The sequence below is a fragment of the Trichosporon asahii genome (assembly GCF_000293215.1).
Source record: "Trichosporon asahii var. asahii CBS 2479 unplaced genomic scaffold scaffold00050, whole genome shotgun sequence".
In the NCBI taxonomy this organism is placed as follows: Eukaryota; Fungi; Basidiomycota; class Tremellomycetes; order Trichosporonales; family Trichosporonaceae; genus Trichosporon; species Trichosporon asahii.
Genome location: NW_014040874.1, coordinates 1,324,980 through 1,345,660, shown reverse-complemented (window position 1 = coordinate 1,345,660; position 20,681 = coordinate 1,324,980). Strand labels below are relative to the sequence as shown.

General features: G+C 60.0%; 7 protein-coding genes across 7 annotated transcripts; 4 read left to right on the top strand and 3 right to left on the bottom strand.

The window, feature by feature from the left end:
* Positions 1–24: 24 nt before the first annotated feature.
* On the top strand, positions 25–4,284 carry A1Q1_01691 (uncharacterized protein; the record flags this gene model as incomplete). The annotated part of the gene is made up of 8 exons (XM_014324730.1): positions 25–50; positions 111–248; positions 387–1,296; positions 1,591–1,784; positions 1,825–1,968; positions 2,245–2,739; positions 2,811–3,015; positions 3,061–4,284. The coding sequence occupies 8 exons, from the start codon at positions 25–27 to the stop codon at positions 4,282–4,284; spliced, it is 3,336 nt and encodes a 1,111-aa protein (XP_014180205.1).
* Positions 4,285–4,468: 184 nt separating this feature from the next.
* On the bottom strand, positions 4,469–6,352 carry A1Q1_01690 (glucan 1,3-beta-glucosidase; the record flags this gene model as incomplete). Its single annotated transcript, XM_014324729.1, has 4 exons — positions 4,469–5,502; positions 5,858–6,041; positions 6,083–6,095; positions 6,144–6,352. The coding sequence occupies 4 exons, from the start codon at positions 6,350–6,352 to the stop codon at positions 4,469–4,471; spliced, it is 1,440 nt and encodes a 479-aa protein (XP_014180204.1).
* A 563-nt stretch (positions 6,353–6,915) lies between these two features.
* Positions 6,916–7,862, top strand: A1Q1_01689 (uncharacterized protein; the record flags this gene model as incomplete). Its single annotated transcript, XM_014324728.1, has 2 exons — positions 6,916–7,031; positions 7,235–7,862. 2 exons carry the CDS (start codon positions 6,916–6,918, stop codon positions 7,860–7,862), a joined length of 744 nt encoding a protein of 247 aa, XP_014180203.1.
* Positions 7,863–9,039: 1,177 nt separating this feature from the next.
* Positions 9,040–10,250, bottom strand: A1Q1_01688 (uncharacterized protein; the record flags this gene model as incomplete). The annotated part of the gene is made up of 2 exons (XM_014324727.1): positions 9,040–9,893; positions 9,971–10,250. The coding sequence occupies 2 exons, from the start codon at positions 10,248–10,250 to the stop codon at positions 9,040–9,042; spliced, it is 1,134 nt and encodes a 377-aa protein (XP_014180202.1).
* Positions 10,251–11,800: 1,550 nt separating this feature from the next.
* A1Q1_01687 (uncharacterized protein) lies at positions 11,801–15,448 on the top strand (the record flags this gene model as incomplete). The annotated part of the gene is made up of 8 exons (XM_014324726.1): positions 11,801–11,867; positions 11,920–11,965; positions 12,022–12,075; positions 12,208–12,342; positions 12,412–12,749; positions 12,805–12,919; positions 12,984–13,087; positions 13,125–15,448. 8 exons carry the CDS (start codon positions 11,801–11,803, stop codon positions 15,446–15,448), a joined length of 3,183 nt encoding a protein of 1,060 aa, XP_014180201.1.
* Positions 15,449–15,562: 114 nt separating this feature from the next.
* A1Q1_01686 (uncharacterized protein) lies at positions 15,563–16,551 on the bottom strand (the record flags this gene model as incomplete). Its single annotated transcript, XM_014324725.1, has 2 exons — positions 15,563–16,346; positions 16,442–16,551. The coding sequence occupies 2 exons, from the start codon at positions 16,549–16,551 to the stop codon at positions 15,563–15,565; spliced, it is 894 nt and encodes a 297-aa protein (XP_014180200.1).
* Positions 16,552–17,298: 747 nt separating this feature from the next.
* Positions 17,299–20,064, top strand: A1Q1_01685 (uncharacterized protein; the record flags this gene model as incomplete). The annotated part of the gene is made up of 2 exons (XM_014324724.1): positions 17,299–18,512; positions 18,585–20,064. 2 exons carry the CDS (start codon positions 17,299–17,301, stop codon positions 20,062–20,064), a joined length of 2,694 nt encoding a protein of 897 aa, XP_014180199.1.
* Between the last annotated feature and the right edge of the window lie 617 nt (positions 20,065–20,681).

Genomic DNA, 20,681 nt, shown 5'->3' with positions numbered 1-20,681 from the left:
CCTGTAACACCCCGCGTCGTGGTCATGCTCGCCCCCCTTGAGCACCTAAAGTAAGTTGCCACCCTCCGACATGCGCACGCCTAACCTGCAGTTGATCCAACCTTGCCAAGCGGCCGGCTCATGGAATACTTATCGATATTCCATCGCTCTTCCAGTAGAGAGTCGACTCAGGCCCCAGACGACCATCAGGGCGCGTCGCGACAGCAGCCGGAGATGTCGGGAAAGCGGCCAGCTTATGGAGTGGAAGCGTGAGTCACCGGCGCGAGGTGTATTTCTGACTTAGCAGGGAAGCAGTGCAAGTGACCAAGGTAATGCCTTCTGTGCTTGAACGACGCAACTAATGCTTAGGCCAAGAGAATCAAGTCGAAAGCACGACCGGGGTCTAGTCCGTACGCGGCCAGTTTAAAGATAGGCAACAGATCGACAACGTCCTCCGTCTACTCTCGAGATCCCGACCGACCTGCGAACCCCGTTGCCAATGAGTCAGATGTTGAGGTGCTGGGCCACATCCAGGCTTTGCCCCGCAACTCTCGTTCAACACGGCCGAGGGTATCGAGCTCACCGGGACACGAGAAAGAGCAACGGAGGCAACAGATCGAGCACGAGACAGGATTGAGGCGTCCAGGTAACCAGACTGGTGAAGGCTCCTCAGCCCGATCAAACCCCTCACGGTTTTCGGCTCGACATTCGATGCGAGATGAAGATGAGGTTCCGGAACCCGAGGAGAACATAGGATTTCCCATCCAGAGACCAACACGGGAACATCGGTCTGCTGCGCCGGGCTCAGGCCGACGCAGCGTGGGACACAGCAGGAAATCAGAGAGGGTGTCAAACTCTAGTCCTATCCGCCCCTCGAACTGGCAAGAGCACATCCAAGTGTCCAGCAGCGAAGAAGAAGAGAAGATCGAGGAACAGCCGCAGCAGCGACAATTGCTTAGCCCGGATCTTCCGCCTCCCAAACTCCCACCCCGAAGTACGCAGGCGGCTTCAGCTACGCCTGTCATGTCAAAGAAGGCCAAGATGAGGAAGAAGGATGGGACCCTACCATCAGAGCCCGGGAGCTCCCGGAGAGCGTCGCTGCTTGCTCCTAAATCGGGTCTGCCATCCTCCAATGTCTCCGTCACGCCAGCAGCCATTGACTGGGCTGTCGTTGAAGCTGGAAATTCCAACTACGTGATCCACGCGCAAAACGTGTCACTGCGTCAGGTTGGTGCCAATAAAGACCACGTACTGGAGCTCGTGGGGAACTCTGGTAGGCGTGCCTCACTGCCGTTGGCCAACGTTTCCGGTTTGCAGGTAAGTTGGCAGGGCGACCAACATTGACAACAGTCCAACCGCGGTTGGTTCCTTCGGCTCGAGCTTGCGCTGGAAGGCAACGACGCGGATAAGCTGATGGCCCTCTCGTGTCCATTTGTGGCCGGTAAGTATATTCTCCCATCAGCTACCGATCTGACATCGGCAGGCGATATAGCTGTGGACCTCGCCTTCCCGAAGGAGCAAGGAAGCCAGCATCTGATCGACCGGGCCATCGACATCATTCAAAACCTGAGCGGCTTAGTGGCAGACATGCTTGAGTAGGTCGTGAGATAGCTCGCTGCTAACATCAGTAATGATGCCGTGGCCACTATCGCCAAGTTGTGGGAGGGCGCCAAGAGATCATCCAAAGCTGTGAAACCCGTGTCCGAATTGTCCAAGAGGGCTGCCGCTGCCGCCGTAAGGCGTGCAGAGACCTCCAAAGGGAAAGGCAAGATGCCTTTAAGTCCAAGCCAGTCCCGCCTCAGCTTGTGAGCTACCCAGTCAACGCTGCTTTTCTGACTTCCTTAGCCCCAGTGGCGTACAACCCAGGCGCAGCACGCGTCACTCAATGACCGCGGCCAAACCGACAGTCAACACCCTTTCGGACGATGAGTCACCCTCAACCAACAGGCCACAGCGCCGCCGCTCACCGCATTTAGACAAGCATGATCTGTGAGTATTAACATTTTGGTGCGTTCTGACATCAGTCTTTTCCCGTACCCCTTCACAGGGCGAAGCAGCCTGGATATCACCAAGGACAGTCTCTACCGCTTGATGGACGATGATTTCCTGAACGATGTCACCCTCGAGTTCGGCCTACGTTACACCGTGGCAGAGGTCTCTCAGCAACAGGAGAAAGCCCTGCATCTTTTCAATTCCTTCTTCTACAACAAGCTCTCCAGTCGAGACGCAAAGTAAGTGATGGGTAGCAGCAGCACTGACGTCCAGACCGAAGACGGACAATGATAAGAAGTGGCCGGCGTACGATTCCGTTAAGAAGTGGACCAAGTCTGTCGATGTTTTCCAGAAGGACTTCATCATCGTGCCGGTCAATGAGAACCTCCATTGGTATCTCGCGGTCATCGTCAACCCCCGGGCTCTGATTGAGACACGGCTTCCACCGACAGACGGGCGGTCACCATCTCGCGCTGCGAGCGGAAACCCTTCGACAAGTGCCTCTACTTCTGCTGAGAGTTCACGAGAAGGGAAAGATCCGCTTGATGTCATGAGCGAGGGTGAGGATGAGGGAGTTGAGCACATCAAGGAGAAGGTCGAGGACTGTCATATCAGCCCACAGCCCAAGCCGATTCAGTCCATGGAACTCAATTGGATCACCAACCAAGACAGCATGACTTTCTCCTCCCCTCCAAAGACCCCCTCCCCCCCAGCCAGTTCGAAGCCAAAGTTCAAGCGGGAAGCCATCGACCTGTCCGATAGGAGCAAGTGAGTGTGCAATGAGGCCTCTGAACTGACTGAAGAACGTACATCATGACGTTTGACTCTCTCGGCGGCAGCCACAAGGCTGTAGGGGACAATCTGAAGCTGTGGCTCGAATTTGAAGCCCGCGACAAGCTGCAGAAGGAGATCGAGCCTACAGCTATCGAGTATGTCGAGGCCAAAGTACCTCAGCAGAACAACTTCTCAGACTGCGGCGTGTTTGTCATCCACTTCCTGCGATGCCTCCTGAATGATACAGAAAAGGTGTTGGAGTTCATCGGAGTAAGTTGGCGAAACTGCGCGTTTGAATGGGGACTAACGCCTCAGAAACCGATACCCTACGCCAGGGAGAAGGAGGTGAAGGAGGAGTACGAGACTGAGATGAACCGCGTCTGGCACGCAGCGACCACGAAGGAGCTGCGTGCCAACTGGATCGAGATCATCCAACAGTTGAATCTGAAGTACCAGGAGATGAAGGGGCAGTGCGAGTCACAGGCCGCTGCGTCTGTCCCTGGCGTCGAAGACTCGCAAGCCTCGGTCGTCCAGATTAACCCGCCTGACCGGCCGGGGCCACTGCCTACAGTTGGCGAAGGCGCTGAGCCCTCTACGACAGGTAGCACGAGCTCCACAGGCGATACAAGCAGCTCGTCTACATCCTCAAGCTCGTCTTCGGCCGCTCCGCCCGACACAAGGCAACCCTCTGAGGCCAGGCGACAAGACTCTGAACCGATGGCTAGGGCTGCTAGTAAGAGTGCCTCTGCAGCGCCGCAATCCGAGCACCCCGACCCGCCCACGCCGACTTTACCCCACCATTCTCTCCTTAGCGATTCAGAGAGTGAGGGTGGTGCATCAAGGGAGCCGTCGCGCATGCGCTCGATGAGCACGAAAGTCTCATCGCGGGAGGAGATCGACAGCCACGTGCTAGTGGAGGACTCGCAGCCCAAGTCGGACGATGAGTCGAGCGATGAGCCTAGTGTGCTCTTCTCCAGCGACCGACCGGAGGCCGAAACGGGCGACACTATTGTGCCCGACACTGTCCACGAGCTGAGCGAGGACGAGCTCGCCACCCCGATCCACTTAAGTGGCGACCAAGTACCAACCGCCGTGCTCCGTGCGGCCCAGCTCTCTTCGACGAACAGCAAGAGGAACAGCAGCAACTTCGGATCCTCGCCTGTGCGCGAGCCGCCGTCGAGCCCCACGACACGTTCGGCCAGGAAGGTGAAGAGCAGCCGTAAGAGCGCGCCCGACGGATACAAGCAGCAGACCTTACTCGGTTACCGCGTTAACGGCGCTTCCAGCGGTCCGAGCAGCGCAGCGCAAAATCGTCCCAGCACGCCCGAGGCCAAGGAGCCGGCTGTCGACCCATCTGCTCCCTCCTCGCGTACCCGGAACCACACCTACAAGGGCAAGAAGCGTGCCGTCAGTGGACCTGTGGTGACAGGCAGCGAGCGCAAGCGCGCCCGCTCCAACACGGCGGGAATCGTGGGGCAGGGCAGCTCGTCCAACAACCCGATCGACCTCGACCCCGACAGCGGTAGCGATGGGAACTAGTGTCCAGCGTGAATGAAGCGTGACTGTGAATGTGGATGTTGTAGCATAGTGCATTCATTCATCATGTAACATATTGCATCGTAAAATCGGCCGTTAGGCCAGCGTAAGGCGTGAAAGGGGAGTCGTCACTACAAGAAGTCGTGTCTAAAGTCTATGATTATGACAAGAAACGTTGGTTAAGCATCTAGAGCTCTAAGAGGGCGAGAGCGGCGAGGGCCACGACGTCGAGGAGCGAGGGCTTGATCCGAGCAGCAGCGGCCTCGTCCCTAGCGTACCTCGAGTTATGAATGAAGCTAGAGAAGTTGCAAGGCTGGCCATCAGGCAGCGCGGTGATGGGGGTGGGGATGAAGCGGTGGCTGAGGCCGGTGAGGAGGCTCCAGTCGGCAGCCGCCTCGGTGCGCCAGGTCCAGTACACCCACCCCTTTGCGCGTTCGTAGACCCAAGTCTGGGTCTGCCAGCTCTTGCTCAGCTGCTGCTTGTAGCTGTCGCTCCACTTCTCGGGATCGGGACCGGTGCGTTCCGCGCAGTTTCCGGGAAACTTCATCTTCTCCGCCCCGCTGAGCGTGTTGTCCCACCTTGCGCCGCGGCCGCGGCCATTCAGGGCCGGCGCACAGTCCGTGTTCGCGAGCGAGAACTCGCCCACGATCGTCCAGTACGGCGACGCGGGGAGCGTGTCGGCGAAACCGCACGACCAGCGCAGATTGTCGACGTAGCCGTAGGAGAGGATCGAGGGGGTGAACATGGCGTAGATGTGCGTGTCGAGTGCCACGCGCTGCGCCTCGGGGATCGCGTCCCGCCAAGTGTCGAGCTGGCGGAAGGCCTCGTGCAGAATGACGAGAATGTCGCCGTCGATCTCGCGGACAGCGCGGTACGCACGCGTGTAGAAGTCCTTGACGAATGAGAGCTCCCAGTCCTCGTGCGGGAAGGGCTCGTTCAGGAGCTGGATCGCGGAGACGGCGCCGCCGTACTCTGGCTTCGTGAATTCGCGCACCAGATTGAGCACGGCGTCCACTGCGCGGTCGGCGGTGTGCTGGTTCTGGAACCAGGAGCGCTGGTCGCGACGTCCACTGTTGTCGAAGCCGTTCTGCGAGCCGGGAGCGCCGTGCAGGTCCAGAATGACGTTCAGACCAGAGGAGCGCGCCCACTGCACGGCCTTCTGCAGATAGGGGTACGCGCCGGTGTGGAAGGGTTCATCCTCGAGCGGAATGAGGGACCAGTCTGGCGTCAGCGGGGTTCATCATGGTCGCACGATAGTGCCTGGTCTGGGAGGAGGGGTTGCATGTGAACTCGCGGTGAGATTTGGGGTGAAGCCATAATCGGCCGATCGGGATCTCTCCGGCAGGGATTGCGGCAATCTAGCCTGAAGGTGAAAGGCAGTCACGATCCGTCACGCCAGGAACAACCCAAAGTCGACCATGCTGCACATGTCGCACTAACGAGGTTCGGGTGACCAGCCATCCGCCCATCACCGGCAAATCCTCCCCTGCCCCAGATCCACGGCTCTCGAAAAAAGTCGAACGAGCAAGCGACCATGCGAGCATGCTGTATGCTGCGGGGGGAAGAGTGAACTCACATCCAACGGGGATCCGGACCGTGTTGAGGCCAGCGCCAGCGATCGCACGCAGATCCTGCTCCGTGATCCAGGTATCCCAGTGCCGCTCCAGTTCGGACCGGTTGTCCTTCGTGAACTCGGCATAGGTCCATTCGTCCACGACCCAGTCCGGCTTTCCATCAAAGAGCGAGGGTGTGATCCACGGCTGCTTCATTAGTATGCCATCTTCTGCCACACGGAGCCCACCTCGAGAACCAGCCTGGTCATTAGCAACAGCGCAAGGAAAACATGAAGGGGGCCAACTCACCAACCACCGAGATTCACCCCGCGGACCTTCCACTCGTCGTAGTTGAACCATCCGCCGCGCTTGACCAGACCCCGGGGGGAATGGGCAGAATGGGCAGGAGCTCGCGCCGCCAGCGTCGCGAGTGTGTCTGTCTCGAGAGCGTCGAAGGCTCGGCTGGCCACCAGGGCGGCTCGCACAGCGAGCAGTGCCAGCACGAGCAGGAGAGTCATGATGTGTGCGGATGAGAGGGGTGTCAGCCGGCCGATGGCTCGAAACGACCTAAGATTATAAGTCCAGGGTCGCAGCTAGGGGGCTTGGCACGGCACGCATGGTGCGCGGAGTCATCATGCGTGCGCAATGTCCAGCCCTCGCCGCAGCGAAAGAAGACATGCGGCGAGGTTAGTCGTCGTGTGCACAGGTGCATAGAAGAAACAGAACGTATTGTCGGCAGAAGAATGTCGGGGGACAGAAGATGAGTCGATCACACCGGCCACGGTGTAGAATCCTCACGTGACGAGTGATCAGCGGTTTGCAGGCTGCTCAGATCGACCCGGAGCTGCATTGCATGCACGCCATCTCCCTTGGGGCATCTGTCCGTGTGTATGTAGACTATTGCTCGTCGTATGGACAAGAGGGTATCGGTTGGAATGAACAAACGAAAGCAGCAACCGGCGGCATCGGCAAGCGCCGTCAGATCGTCAGAATGGCGTCATACGCCCGCCCGAGCAACAACGCACATCGCAGCTGAGTTCAACTGCGCATGTTCCCACCGTCCATATCACAACAAACAACCATGGGCAACAACAAGTTCATCGTCTTCGGCGGCGGAGGGCACGTCGGACAGGCATTCGCGCGGCAGGCTATTGCGATGGGGGCCGAGGTGACCAGTGTCGTGAGGGACGATAGTCAGTGAGTCTGCTGCGATTGCGGCGTGCTTGCGGCTGCTTGCGGCGGGCTTGCGGCGTATCTCTGCGATGCGCTCTTGCACTGCGAAGCAGCCGATGTCTGTGATGCGATCTCGCACTGCGAGGCAGCAGCAAGCAGCAGCAAGCAGTCGCCTGCGCCTCCAACCCACACCGCGCCGCAACGACAACTACGCAGCTAACACTCAGCAACAAGGAGCTCGACGCGATCGGGGCGAAGCCGTACATTCTCTCCCTAGAGGACTGCACTGTGGACGACATAGAGCATCTCGTGACGTCCATCTCGCCTCGGGCCGTCATTTTCTCTGCCGGGGCGGGAGGGAAGGGTGCGCCGGAGCGTACGCGCGCCGTCGACCTCGAGGGCCTGAAGAAGGTCGCGCAGGCCCTGCAAAAGACACCCTGCAAGCGCCTCCTCATCGTCTCCGCCATCGACGTGCGCGACCGCACGCAGGGCTATCCCGCGCACTACAATGAGGACTCGAAGAAGGGCTCGGACGAGGTCTGGTCCCGCATCGGGCGATACATGCAGGCCAAGTATGAGGCTGATGCCTACTTGCACCAGAGCGGGCTGGATTTCACGATCCTGAGGCCAGGCAGGCTCACGCACGAACCCGCCGGAGGGTGTGATCTCGGCCTGACACAGATGGGACACACGAGCCGCGCACTCGTCGGCGAGGTGCTCCTCGCTTGCGCACTCACGGATGGGACGATTGGACTCACCCTCGACGTCCTCGATGGCACGAAGAGCGTCAAGGAGGAAGTCGACAGGTGCGCGCGCCTCAAGGTCGATGCGTGGGGGAAGACGGGCGACAATTAGGATATACTTTACAAAATGCATAGTCTAGCTTTCTACTATTACTCTGGTTCTCGCTCCTCGTGCCCTAGGGAGGGGAGCTCGCTGGCTCGCTCCGCTCGCCGCTCGCCATCGCGGCGCGGGACTATCGCCCCGGCGTCTCGTTCACACTCGTCATGAGGCTCTGCAGCCTGCTCTCGAACAGGGACGAGTTGATCGGCATCTCGGGCGTGTGGAAGGGGTTCTTCATGACTGCGTCGGCGTCTGGGGTCAGCTTGTAGCAGCCACGGGTTAGCTCACAGATGTCGTAGACCTTCTTCATCAGGTCGTCAACGGCGGGGTGGCCGATACTGTGCAAGAGGACAAACTTGGTTCCTGGGATCAGCTAGGCTTCGCAGATTGGGTAGCTTCTCTCCTTCCCGTATCTTCTGTGACTGTCATGTCTGCACACTTCGGAGGAAGGGGCGAAACAGGCCACTCGTTGAAGGAGATGGAGAGGGCAGATGAGGTCGGAGCAAGCGCCTCGCTGCGCTCGGCGTGGACTCACCCGTCGGCGTCAGGAAGACCGTCCCGCCCCATCCCTCAGCCTCAAAGCTCTGCAGTCCAGCAGGCGGCGCGCCCGGCGGCGGGGCCGGGTCGAGCCGCGCCGTAATGGCATGGATACCGTGGAGCGTTCCCGCGAGGATGAGGAGGTCGTTCAGCGGGAGCGGGGGGAGTGTGCCTGTTGTCAGATCAGACCCCATGCATCATGAGTGATCATTGCAAGTACGCGTTGTCCTCCAGTACTCGTTCGTTGACGAGGTTGCGAGATCGACGACCAGGTGAGGTGGAGGTGGGACAGAGAGTTTGTGTCCGCCTAGGAGGAAGCAGGGAAGGACGCAGGAAATTGAGCCCACTCACTAGAGTAATACCGCGAGAACACGAGTCCTCCGGCCTTGTTGATCGCCCAGAGAGCGTGGACCGTCATCGTTGGCGTTGTCTGGACATTACGCGGTGGCCTCGACGTTGACGGGTGACCTCACGATCGCGTCAACATCTAACCGGGAGGACCACATACAGGGTTGCCACGTGGTAGCTCCGCACGGTCCGCAGACTCTGACGACCTAGGCAGCAAAGTGTATAACAGCAGTCCGAAGCGAGAAGGACAAGATGAACAAGATGGTATGCATAGATGTGGGCGTTGTGCGCGTGTGATTCTAGTCTAGTGCGCCGCTGTGGCCGGCGGCTCGGGGTTGGACGGCGGGGCGATACGGCGATGTCCGGTGTCTCCGCCGACCTCCATCTGGTCAATCTCCTTGAGGACGTTACTCTCCTTCACGCGGCGCTTGATCTGTTCCCTGCGCTGGTGTCCAAACTTCTTCGCTTCCTCCCTCGCCTCAGCCAGCGCCTGGGACGCACTGTTTGTCAGCCTCTTCCTCCTCTTTCCGTCTTCAGGGGTTACTGACTGGATATGTTTGTCCTTGAGGAGTTCCTTGTGTGTCTCGGCAGACTTGGTGACGCGGAACATCTGCGCGAACGCGAATATGCCGCTGAACGCGGCGATGAGCGCAAAGAAGCGCAGGTTCGACATGTAGATCGGCTCGCCTGTGCCCTGCCCCGGATTCCCGTCTGCCATGTAGGGGTGCCAGCCGCCGTGCGTATTCGCCCCAGCCTGCCAGTTGGCCCCGTACCGCCTGTGGTCGTAGAAGCCGTGGCTCTTGGCCCACTCGCCCGCCATGCCCTGCCCCATGCCCTCGGACGCGCGGGCAAACTCGGCGTACCGCGCGTACGTCCACGCTCCCGAGCCAGCCTCGGCGTCGCGGAACCCGCGCCCGCGCCATTCCGCCGCGCCGGCCTGCTTCGCGTGCCGCACCGCATCGTGGAAGGCCTGGTCGTACGCCGACACGCCGTCGCCGCCACTCTTCGACGCCCACCCGTACCCTGTCTGGAGGAAGGAGCGGCGCTGTGCCGGATCGCTGAGCAGCTTGTACGCCTTGTTGAGCGTTGCGAAGTGCTCGGCCGAGGCGGCCGGGTGCGAGCTGTCCGGGTGCAGGATTAAGGCGAGCTTGTAGTCTGCTGTCAGCTGTTGCGAGCGTGGTGAGCGAGTCGAGCGTAGCGAGCTCCGCTCCCAGCCAGAGCGAACAGGGACTCACACTTCGCCTTGATCTCGCCTGGGAGCGCTGAACGCTCCAGACCGAGAATCTCGAATGGGTCTGGCGGCCCCCCGCGCGCACCCCTCTCGGGAAACTTGTAGTCCGCATCGCGGTGCGGACGGGAGGGACCAGCTTCTTCCTCCGGCATCGCAGCGGCGTGGGCGTATCGTCTGCCGAGGCCGAATGCAGAGGGCGAGGCGACGTCGTAGTTGTACCCCGAGCCCGAGGCGGAGGCAGAGCGCACACTCCACGCACTCATGCAGCTGGGGCACGCGTGCATGCGCCGCGAGGCGCGCGAGGCGCTGATCAGCGGTCGCGGGGACATGGCCGGTGTGGTGGTGCAAGTGTGCGAGTGTGTGTTGTCGAAATGGCGAGTCGCTCAATCGCCTAGTCGGTCGGTCATTAACGGAGCTAGATACCAGGGCGATTCGGAGTGAGAAGAGGGGATACGAAGGGTCCGGGATTTGATGTCATTACGATTTTTGGGTGGCGAAACCTGCTCGCATCGAGCGAGTAAAGCGACATTCGGTGCAGGGAGTTCGCTTTATGCTTTCAAACTCTCGGATGGAAAGAAAGAGACCAAGCTTTACGAGTAGATGGAGGGCGAGAGTGAGGCGTGGGGGCGACGCTGTCTGCTGGACGGCCACACAAGCTCACCTACTGTAGACTCACAGTGAGGCACGGCTCATCCCCTCTCAGTGTCGAGCAATAGCAGTCAAGAGACACCGTACAGCTGGTCAGTGCTCGAGCCCTGGGCGCTCAGTGGTACGGTGGTGTCATGCAGACGACACCGACGCTGGTATCACGACATTTAACCTCCCGCAGGATCGGGCAGGGGAGGGGAACGACGCTTGAAACATGGAGTCAAGCTGCCTGCCATGCTGCCGCCATATTCTGCAGAGGACCGAAGCATTCTGACTTTGCCTAGGTACACGCATTCAACAGCTGGCGCCGAGATGGCACTTTCATTGATTCCAGGAGCAAGTGGCCCCGGACGCTGGACAACGCTGGACCGCGCCGAGATGGAGCTTGCAGCTTTGAGTTGAACTAACTTGCGGGGAAGACATAGTGGGCGACCACAAAGAGCAACCTACGCCTTGGCGCTGACGCACGGTTTCACGCACAACAGACAGAGCTATGCAAGCTGAACTCTGCGCCGGCGGCCGTGTCCAATGTGCAGGACAGCGATGTGCAGCGACGATCGCGTCTTAAGCTTGGATCACATTGAGTGGTCACGACGTGCGCGAAGCGACATTCTGAAACGACTACGTACTGCGTTGGTCAACCTGTGTCAATCCTTGTGGATTGTGGGCATCTAGCGGCGGGCCCGCCGGACCGGTGCAGTCCATGCAGTCCCCGTGAGTCTACCTTTTATTAAGACCCGGTGGGTATACGGCAGCTGTACGGCGAGCCGCGAGCATATGCACACAGAGCTCGACGGACGCGTGACACCCGTCCACCGAACACACCCAAAGCAGCTCAAAATGCCGTAGTACGCAGCCTGTTGCTGACTCCTTTTACGGCGCAAAGTCCCTATTCCCTGCAGCTTGTTCCGGCTCTTCTTGTCCTGACGGCCCGATGTGGAGGTGGACCCCAGGTGCACAGGCATTCAGGCAGTGAGGCGCCCAGGCGCCGCTGTCGGCGTCTTGGTTGGCTGCCTCGTCATGCAAACACGCGCTGAGCTGACCGCGCCCGACGTCAGACACACACGGATCGACCGTCGGACACCCGGTTGACTGTGTTGGGGTTTGTGATGCGGAGTGTGGTAGGTCCGACGCTGCTTTGGGGGAGAGCGAGCTGGAAATGGTCACCGCTGTTGGGGAGTGGCCGATGTTGGGGAGGACGAGAGTGGCGGCGGCCGAGAGTGTGGTCGGTGGTTCCGGCGAGGGCAGCAAGGGTTAGTGAGGGTGAGCTGGGATGGGTTTGACAGTGGTATCCATGGAATACAGAGAGACAGGCTTCACTATCCGGCGATCTGCCTGTCGAGGATGCATGGTGAGGAGGACGTCTTGAAACCTTAAAGAGCTCCGGGATGCCGAATGGTGGCCCAGGGCCGTGGTCAAGTGTGAAGCATCTGCCGCAGAGTCCGCCCAGGGCCAGGCCGCGTCAGTCTCTCTCAAGGCACCCACAGTCACCTGCCCAAGCATTTGCTGCGTATAAGGAATTTGCTAATGGGGTGTATTGAACCGCCATGGGACCACGTGGCCGGGAATGTAATGGGCATTAGCGGGCGGCAGGGCAGGCGAGGCCAATGAGAAGAGATTCCGCGGCGTCTTTGCCTGTGTGTTCTCTGCGCGCGTACGGTTACCCCATGCGGGGAAGGGAAGGGTCAGGGTCTGGCCGCAGGCACTGAACGCTAGCTCGCTCACGACGTGAGTCTGCGAGTCCTCTCTCTCTCTCCTCATGCTGCCTTGGTCCAACTAGTCGCCTTAGCACCTTAGTCGCCAAGTAGCTTCACCGGCACTTCCTCCTCCTTCCTCCCGCCCGCCGCGCACACAGTCGTTTCCACCAACCGTCTCATCCTCACTCACTCATACACACTTCACACCCAACTACTGCTCTTCCTCTGCCATCCTCGATCAAACACCTTCCGCTTCAGCGTCGACGGCCATCAATCCGATGACAATGTCAGCAAACGGCCAAGCCGCCGCCGCCCAGGACCTCGGCATCGACAACGGCCAGTCCAGCGATGACATGGATGTCGAGCCCCAGCACAACAATGAGAACGGAAACGGAAACCCCCTCGACAAGGAAGGCATCCCGCCCAGTTCTGGCAAAGGTATGTCTGAAGTCACCTGTCCCGAGACCGACGATCCCCGCTGACGCGTCTGCAGCCACGCTTAAACGGTACGCATCTACAACAACCACGCACACAACCGTGCCCCTACCGCAGTCGTGTACTAACCTCACAGTGGAGACGCGTGCTTGGCGTGCAGGAAACGTCGAATTGTACGTCCGAGACATGACCCAGACGACCTCGCAGTGGGCACTAACTCTGTCAACAGAAATGCAGCGCCGACAAGCCAGCTTGTGCCACCTGTGTCCGACTGAAGAAGGAGTGCAAGTATGAGACGGGCAAGAGCACGTCGCGCATCGCCGTGTTGAAGGCGCGGATCGGTGAGTCAACGTCTGCTGACATTGCTGACCATCGCAGCGGAGCTCGAATCGCAGCTCTCTCAAGGCCCGCCGCAGGTTACCTCGCCGTCTAACTCGACCTCTTCTCGAGGCAGTGGATCCAACGGAGCCGCCACCATCAGCCCGTCAGCGCTTGGTTTCGCTATCCCGACTGCCCAGGGGCACATCCTCACGGTGCCGCCGGAAATGGCGCCGTCTGTTGTCGGGAGTGCAGGATCGGGCGGGCACCACTCGCACATGGCCGGCGGCCATCACCAGCCTCATCACCCGACCCCTCTTCACCAGCACAGCCAACCTCACTCTCATGGACACGGCCACCACCACCAGCAGGGTTCCATTCCAATGGCGCAACGGAGTGCTCAGGCTGACCCGACACTCCTGCGGTCACCTCGCAGCGGTAACCCGTACCCGCAGAGCACTGGCCCGCGTCCGCTCGGCGAACCGAACCCAAACTTTGACTTTGATCTGTCCTTCCTCGACCAACCGGTGCATGATCTTAGTAACAGCATGCACATGGCGAACATGTCGTCGGGATCGGGCGATGCTGACAGCCGCGAAGGTAGTGCCGGTCGCGCCTTCAGCTCGCTCACAAATCTTGTTGGAATCCACAAGGACGACAACTCTAGTCTGCGCGGCAGCATCGACGACGGCGAGAACCAGTTCGAGGTCATTCCGCACGGAGAAATCAGCATCCTGCCGAACGTGCCGCAGGGACGGGATGTGGTCGGAGGTTGGTTCGACCCGAATGATGTGCCGCCGGCAGTGAGGGACCACCTACTCGACCTGTTCTTCTCGAGGTGCAACTCTGGCACGAAGGCGCTGTTCGGCATCACGCTGCATCTCCCGCGCTTCTACACCCGCCTGACTCTGCTCCCGCAGAAGCGGCCACACCCGGGACTGCTGTACAGCATGTTCTGTTGTGCGGCGCGCGTGTCGATGCAGCCGGCGATCAGGCAACTGGAAAAGCAGTTCTACGAAATTGCCGAGAAGAGGTGTCGCCAGGCTGTGGCAAACCATGACCGACTGCTGGACGCTCTGCGCGGAATGACTCTGCTGGCTAATTACCTCTTTGCTTCTGAGCAGTATGCCCCCGGATATCACATGACCGGAGCAGCCGTCCGACTCGCGATTTCGTGTGGCCTGGACCGCATCCCCTCATCCGTCTGGGCACCACCACCGCCGTTCAACGCTGCCATCCACTGCACATTGCGCACGGGAGGCTACGCATTGCAGCCGCCGGAAGATGCGATCGACCTCGCCGAGCGGATATACGCATTCTGGGCAGTGTACGAGGTGGACTGCTGCACAGCGGTCGCTTATCTTTGGCACACTGGCCTGGCCATTGAGGACATTCGGACACCCTTCCCCCGCCCCATGATCGAGTACGAGCTAGGCCTTGTTAGCACCAAGGATGACGTGACCATGAACTCGGTCATTGACCCGCCACCGATGCCACCCTCTGGAGGTGATCAGTCATTCCTCGTCCTGCGTCTGAAGGCCGTCACGCTACTTGCTCGTGTGCACAAGTTGCGACAGGAGGCCCCAGAAATTCCGTTCGAGAGCCCCGGATCCCCCGGTGCGGGGCGCACGGCTCACGGTTGCTCGTACCCCGGATCTGCCCAGCCCGCCTTCATCACCCACCCGACGGGCTTTGGCCGGATGAAGGCGGCGCTCGACTACTTTATCGACCACCTGCCCGATGCAGACCGGCCACCGTGGCGCTGGGACGAGGGCAACCAGACGACACTGCCTCGTGTGCAGCTGTCGCGCGAGACGTGCGTGCTGCACTTCCTCATCGGCAACGCGTACATGCAGCTGTGGAACATTCGCGCGCTCGACGCCGAGAATGCGGTTGCGCTGCTGGTCGCTCGTCGACTGGTCAACGTCATGTTCCTGTACCAGACGGAGCCGATGTCGACGGGCTACGACATCTTCATGATCACGATCTGGAATGAGGTGGCGATGGTCCTCGTGCGCGAGGTGAAGCGCCTGCAGTTCCTGGGCCTCGACGACCGGGCGGCCGAAATTGACGCGGACCTCGGTGTCGCGATCAACTCGCTCAAGAAGTGGGGCGACGTCGATATCGCCGTCAAGCAGAAGGAGGGCAAGCCGCCACCCAAGCTCACGGGCGACCACGACATTCTGGGACTCATGGAGGAGTCGCCGAACCCGTCGGGTGTGACGGAGCTCGATGGCGCGGACATTGCCGCGATCAACGGCAAGATGCTCGAGCAGCTGCGCATGATGTCGCGGGAGGACTGGGGTGAGGCGATGGCCGAGTCGCGCCGGCGGTACGGCGGCGGCGAGATGCCACTTGGGACGATGCCTTCGAACATTGGATAGTTGGCGTCAGTCTGTCTGAGTGTCTTGACAAACCACTCTTATCTGTAGATAATACGTAACACTGTATCGATGCAGACACGACAATACTTCTTGACGTTTCAATGCATCCTTCCTTTACAAACAGACAATCTTGGGTCCGGGGTGCTCCTTCTTCTGCTGCTCGGCATTGTCCTCGCTCTCCTTCTTGGCTGTGGCCTCGTCCCAGTCGCGCGTCTTCTGGTCCTCCTTCCACACATCCGTCTTGGAGGCGGTCATGATGCTGAGTTCCTCGCTAATCTCGCCATGGCCATTGACGACGTCGAGGGTGAGGCCGGCCGAGTCCTCATTCCTAAGGCAGGCGTAGAGTGTCTGGGCGACGAGCTCGCGCGACGTCGGGGGCATAGCGTCGAGGACGCGTTCGAGGCTGGGCGGGCTCACGGTCGACCCATCGCGGACGAGATTGAGGGCGCCCATGCGACACCCAGTCTCGTAGTTATCGAAGAGCGTGCCCGGGCGTAAAACCGTAAACTTGAGCTTTGTCTTGTGCAGCGCGCTCTCGAGCTGCCACTTGGCCTCAAGGAAGGGCCGCATGGCGCTGTCGCTCTGCCACATGATCTTGCTAGCGAGGCACGAGACATTGGAGTAGTACCCCGGCATCTTGTCGGGATCATGCACGCCCATGGAGCTCACGGTGAGGAAACGGGGCACACCCGCCTTCTCAGCAGCCTGGATCACCTTCAGGCCGCCCTCGTAGTCGACCGCCTTGACGGATTTGGCGTCGCGCACGTCGTCCGCCGACGCACAGTTTACGACCGCCTCGGCCTTGGTCTCCTTGAACAGCTTGACGATGTCGTCCACGCTCGCCGTGGTTAGGTCGAGCACGTGCGGCGTCGCGCCGAGCTCTTTCAGCATCTCATCGCTGGGTTGTTAGCCGCCTGTCTATGGCTACGGGCTCAAGGGGTGAGGAGGGGCGAGGAAGGGCAAAGGGGTGGAAGAATGGAGGACCCAACGCACTTCTGAGACTTCGTCTTGGTCACCGCGTGCACGAAGAAGGAGCCAACGGCAGCGGGCACGAGCTGCCCGCCAATACGCCCGTCCGCGCCAAAGATAACGAGGGAGGACATGGTAGTTTGGTGGTAAAAAGGTGTCAACAATGAGTGCAGAGTTGATCCATCACAGGTATCACTCGTCCTTATGTCCCAGCCCGAGGAGGATTCACACACCGAACCAGACAGACACCGTGGTAGACCGCCCCATGGACGTCTATGGTTTTCTGGAACTTCTCGCGCTTCTCGTGGTCGTAACGGTACAGAGATGCTGATTGACGTCACGTTGTCCAGCGCTTGCAGGATGTCGTCTCTCATCCTCGGTCAGTATCTCGGTGAGGCACGCGGGGTAGTCGATGGGTTCCTTCCTTCGTTGAGCATCCGTGATAGTCTCTAGTTAGGCGCGCTGCTTCCACTTTGCGCTGCGTCAGATCTCAGACGGTAAGCATGCAAGGACATAAAGTCACACATGGTTATCTCATCATGCGAACAGAATGAGGGCGGCGTGAGGGAGAGTGTGGAGGCTAAAGTGACGATCGATCGGATCAAGCCACCGCCGATCACTGAAAGCACCGGCGTTCTGGCGCCCAGTTGATGGCCGATGCGACCGTTCTCCTCTGGCCCAAAATCACCGTCATCCATTCCATCAGCTCTAGTCAAACCTTGCTGGCATGATGCGGCCGGAACTGCACACTTCACGCACGGTCACGTTGCCTGTGGCCACTGGAGCTCCGCGGCACGCGGACAGCTCAGCCTGTGACCCCGTAACGCGCCTGGGGCTATAAGACGTGAGTCCACTGATGGAATGTTTGGCCACCCGATCTAATGACAGAACGCAGCGCACGCAGCGCACGCAGCGGCTTCTCGCAAGGGGCGCAAGACTCTGTCGGAGCTGCCTCGACGACTGCGGAGCAGCGCGCGCTCCTGGCCGACGACAAGGGCTCTAGCATCCACTCTCCCGCGTTCACGCTCCGAGCGAGGATTCTCGGCGAATACGGCCACCACCCCTTACAGGATGCGGGGCCGCTGGAGACGCTCGCGGACCGCGCGGACATGAGCGACGACGAGGCGGTCGGTATCCTCCTGAATGCGATAAAGGAACATGATAAAGATCCCAACTTCTCGCAAGCGACGATGCGGCGCATCAAGGAGCTCGTCCGTGGTCCCTCGGCCCTCGCGCCAGATCCCCAGTGGAGCAACGAGTGTAAGGCCCAAGCAGCCATGATCCGGTACCACAGCCCGTATGCCGAGGTGCGCGCCGTCACTGACCCGGTGGACGACGCGGACGTCCCCGTCGAGACCCTCCGGGCCTATCTGCTCGGTATAATCCTCATGGGCGCCGTGACGTCGCTGAACACGACCATGGACGCCATGTCAAACTACCTCCGCCTCTCGACTGTGTTCTCGACGAACAATCCGGGCCTCTCCATCGGCACAACTGTCATGCAACTCGTGCTCGCGCCGTGTGGGCGTTTCCTCGCCTGGGTCCTGCCCGACTGGGGAATCACGATACGCGGCAAGCGCATCAGCCTGAACCCCGGCCCGTGGAGTGTGAAGGAGCAGACACTGGCGACGATCATGTTCTCCGTCGTGCAGGGCGCCGCATCAACGTACTACGTCTACCTCGTCCAGCGGCTGCCACAGTACTACAACCAGTCATGGGTCTCGTGGGGCTACGAGATCACGCTCGCGCTCTCAGTGCAGTTTCTCGGGTTCGGATTCGCGGGCCTCCTGAGGCGCATCGCCATCTACCCGACCACCATGCTGTGGCCCAGCGTCCTGCCGACGCTGGCATTGAATGGGGTCCTGTGCCAGAAAGGGAGGACGAGGGGGGAACAGCCCGTCCATGGCTGGCATGTGTCGAGAAGAGAATTCTTCCTCGTTGCTTGCACGGGTATGTTCCTCTGGTGGTGGATACCCAACCTCGTCTTCCGTGGGCTGAGGGCTTTCAACTGGATCACTTGGATTGCGCCGCAGAACTTTGAGCTCGCTGTCGTTACGGGCTTCTATGGCGGAATGGGCTTCAATCCCATGGCAACGTTTGAGTGGACTGTGTCTGGCACTGGCGCCCTCATCACTCCGTGGTTCAGGTGAGCTGACTTGTGCGGAAGACGAGCTGATCCCAGTGAAATCCAGCAGTACGCCTCTCGTGTCCTCGCTGGCCTCATCATCATCGCCCTGTACTGGACCAACTTTGCGTGGTCTGCATATCTGCCCATCAACGCGTACGAAGCCTTCTCGAACACGGGTGAGCACTACAATGTGTCGCGCATCATCACAGACAGCCACGTCGATCTCGACAAGTATAAGACGTATGGGCCCGCGTACTTCTCGGCCTCGAACGTCTTCTCCCAGGGCGCCTGGTTCGCGTGGTACGGCATGGTCGTCTTTTCTGTGCTCATCAAGCACTGGCCGCTGCTACGCAAGTGTGCCGCAGGACAGTGGGCTACACTGTGTGGCCGCTCAACACTCTACGGAGAGTACGACGACGCGCAGACCCGGTACATCCGCAAGTTTCCGGAAGTGCCCGAGTGGTGGTTTCTCCTCGTGCTCGCCATCTCCATCGCATTCGGCATCGCAGCAGTGACTGCCTGGCCATCAGCAACGCCGTGGTGGACGATTCTGGCCGTGCTGGGCATATCCATCGTGTTCGTCGTGCCGTCGCAAATCCTCTCCGCGGTCGCAAACACGAGCGTCCCCACCACCGTGCTCTTTCGCACGATCAGCGGCGTGTGGTTCGCCGGCAGACCCGAGGCGGCCATGATCACAACCGTCTTTGGGAGCGCGTTCAACACCGGCGCGAGCCAGTATGTCATGGACCAGAAGATGGCGCTGTACGCGAAACTGCCCCCGCGGGCTGTGTTCCGCGCCCAGCTCATTGCCGTGCTCCTCCAGTGCTTTGTCTTCGTGGGGCTTTTGCACTGGATGCTGCACAAGTACGACGATGGCGCGCTGTGCGAGAGTGGCAGCTCGCACTACATCTGTTTCGACACGTCGCTCCTCTACGCCAACTCGATCATGTACGGCGGTCTCGGCGTGCCGAACCTGTTCAAGCTGTACCCGCTCCTGCCTTGGTGTTTCCTCCTCGGCGCCGTTGTGGGCATCGCCTACGGTGTAATCTACCGCTGTGCGCCGGCCATACATCGGTGGGCTGAGCGCCGCTGCCCCACAAAAGTCTATGACCGCCTGCACGCAACCTGTGTGAGCGTGTCGTGGATGGAGTGGTTCGACCCCGCCGTGTCCTGGTCTGGCGCGCTGAACTGGACAGGAGGCAACAACCTAAGCTATGCCACGAACAAGGTCGTCCTCAGCTTTCTGTTCATGTACCACATCAAGCGCCGCTATCCCGCCTGGTGGAGCAAGTACAACTACATCCTCGAGGCTGGGTTCGATGCCGGCGCAGCCTGCGCAGCCATCATCATCACGCTCGTGTTCGACTTTGCGATCCACATCGACCTTGCATGGTGGGGCAACACTGTCTCTCAGGCTGGCGTCGACTGGCAGCTGTGGAACGGGAACGCGAGCCTCCTCCCCATTCCAGACAAGGGTTTCTTTGGTCTGCCGCCAGAGCAGTATCCGATGAACTTCTAACCCTGCTTCCGTCTTCCCTTTATAATCATCGCATTGCATTGTCTTGACAGCAATCAAGCACTGTTGTATTCGTATCATGCATAACGACCTTGGCTACGCTGTCTGGTGTAGCTTTCGACGCGAGAGCACAGAAATGAGTGCATACCCCGTCCTCAGGCTCGCGAAGGGCCGTGTTGCGCCACCGCCGAAAACGTCATTCCAGGCTTCCGATCAGAGTCAAGGGCTCATCCTTCAGGCACGACTCCGTCGGTTCCACTTTCGGATTGAGCCTAGCGGCTGGCGCTGCGCAAACAGCTCCGCCCCCCCCCTCTAACGACAACCTCCGCATGTCCTACTCCATATGCAGTCGCACCATGCACACACAGCTTAAGAAGGGCCGAGAGATAACATGCACACATGCACACTGTCTGTGCGGAGGGCAAGAAAGAACAAGAGCCGGTTGTTCGGTTCCAGAAGGACGCCCAGACAGAGGGGCAAGTCCCTTCCCCCTTGGTCGATCTTCACGCACGTGCTACATGAATCCACTCTCGCTAGTGCTCCATCCTGCCTCCTGACGCCTGACATCTCCCGACTTTATTCTCGTACACCTTCCTCGCTCGACCACATACCTCATCCGT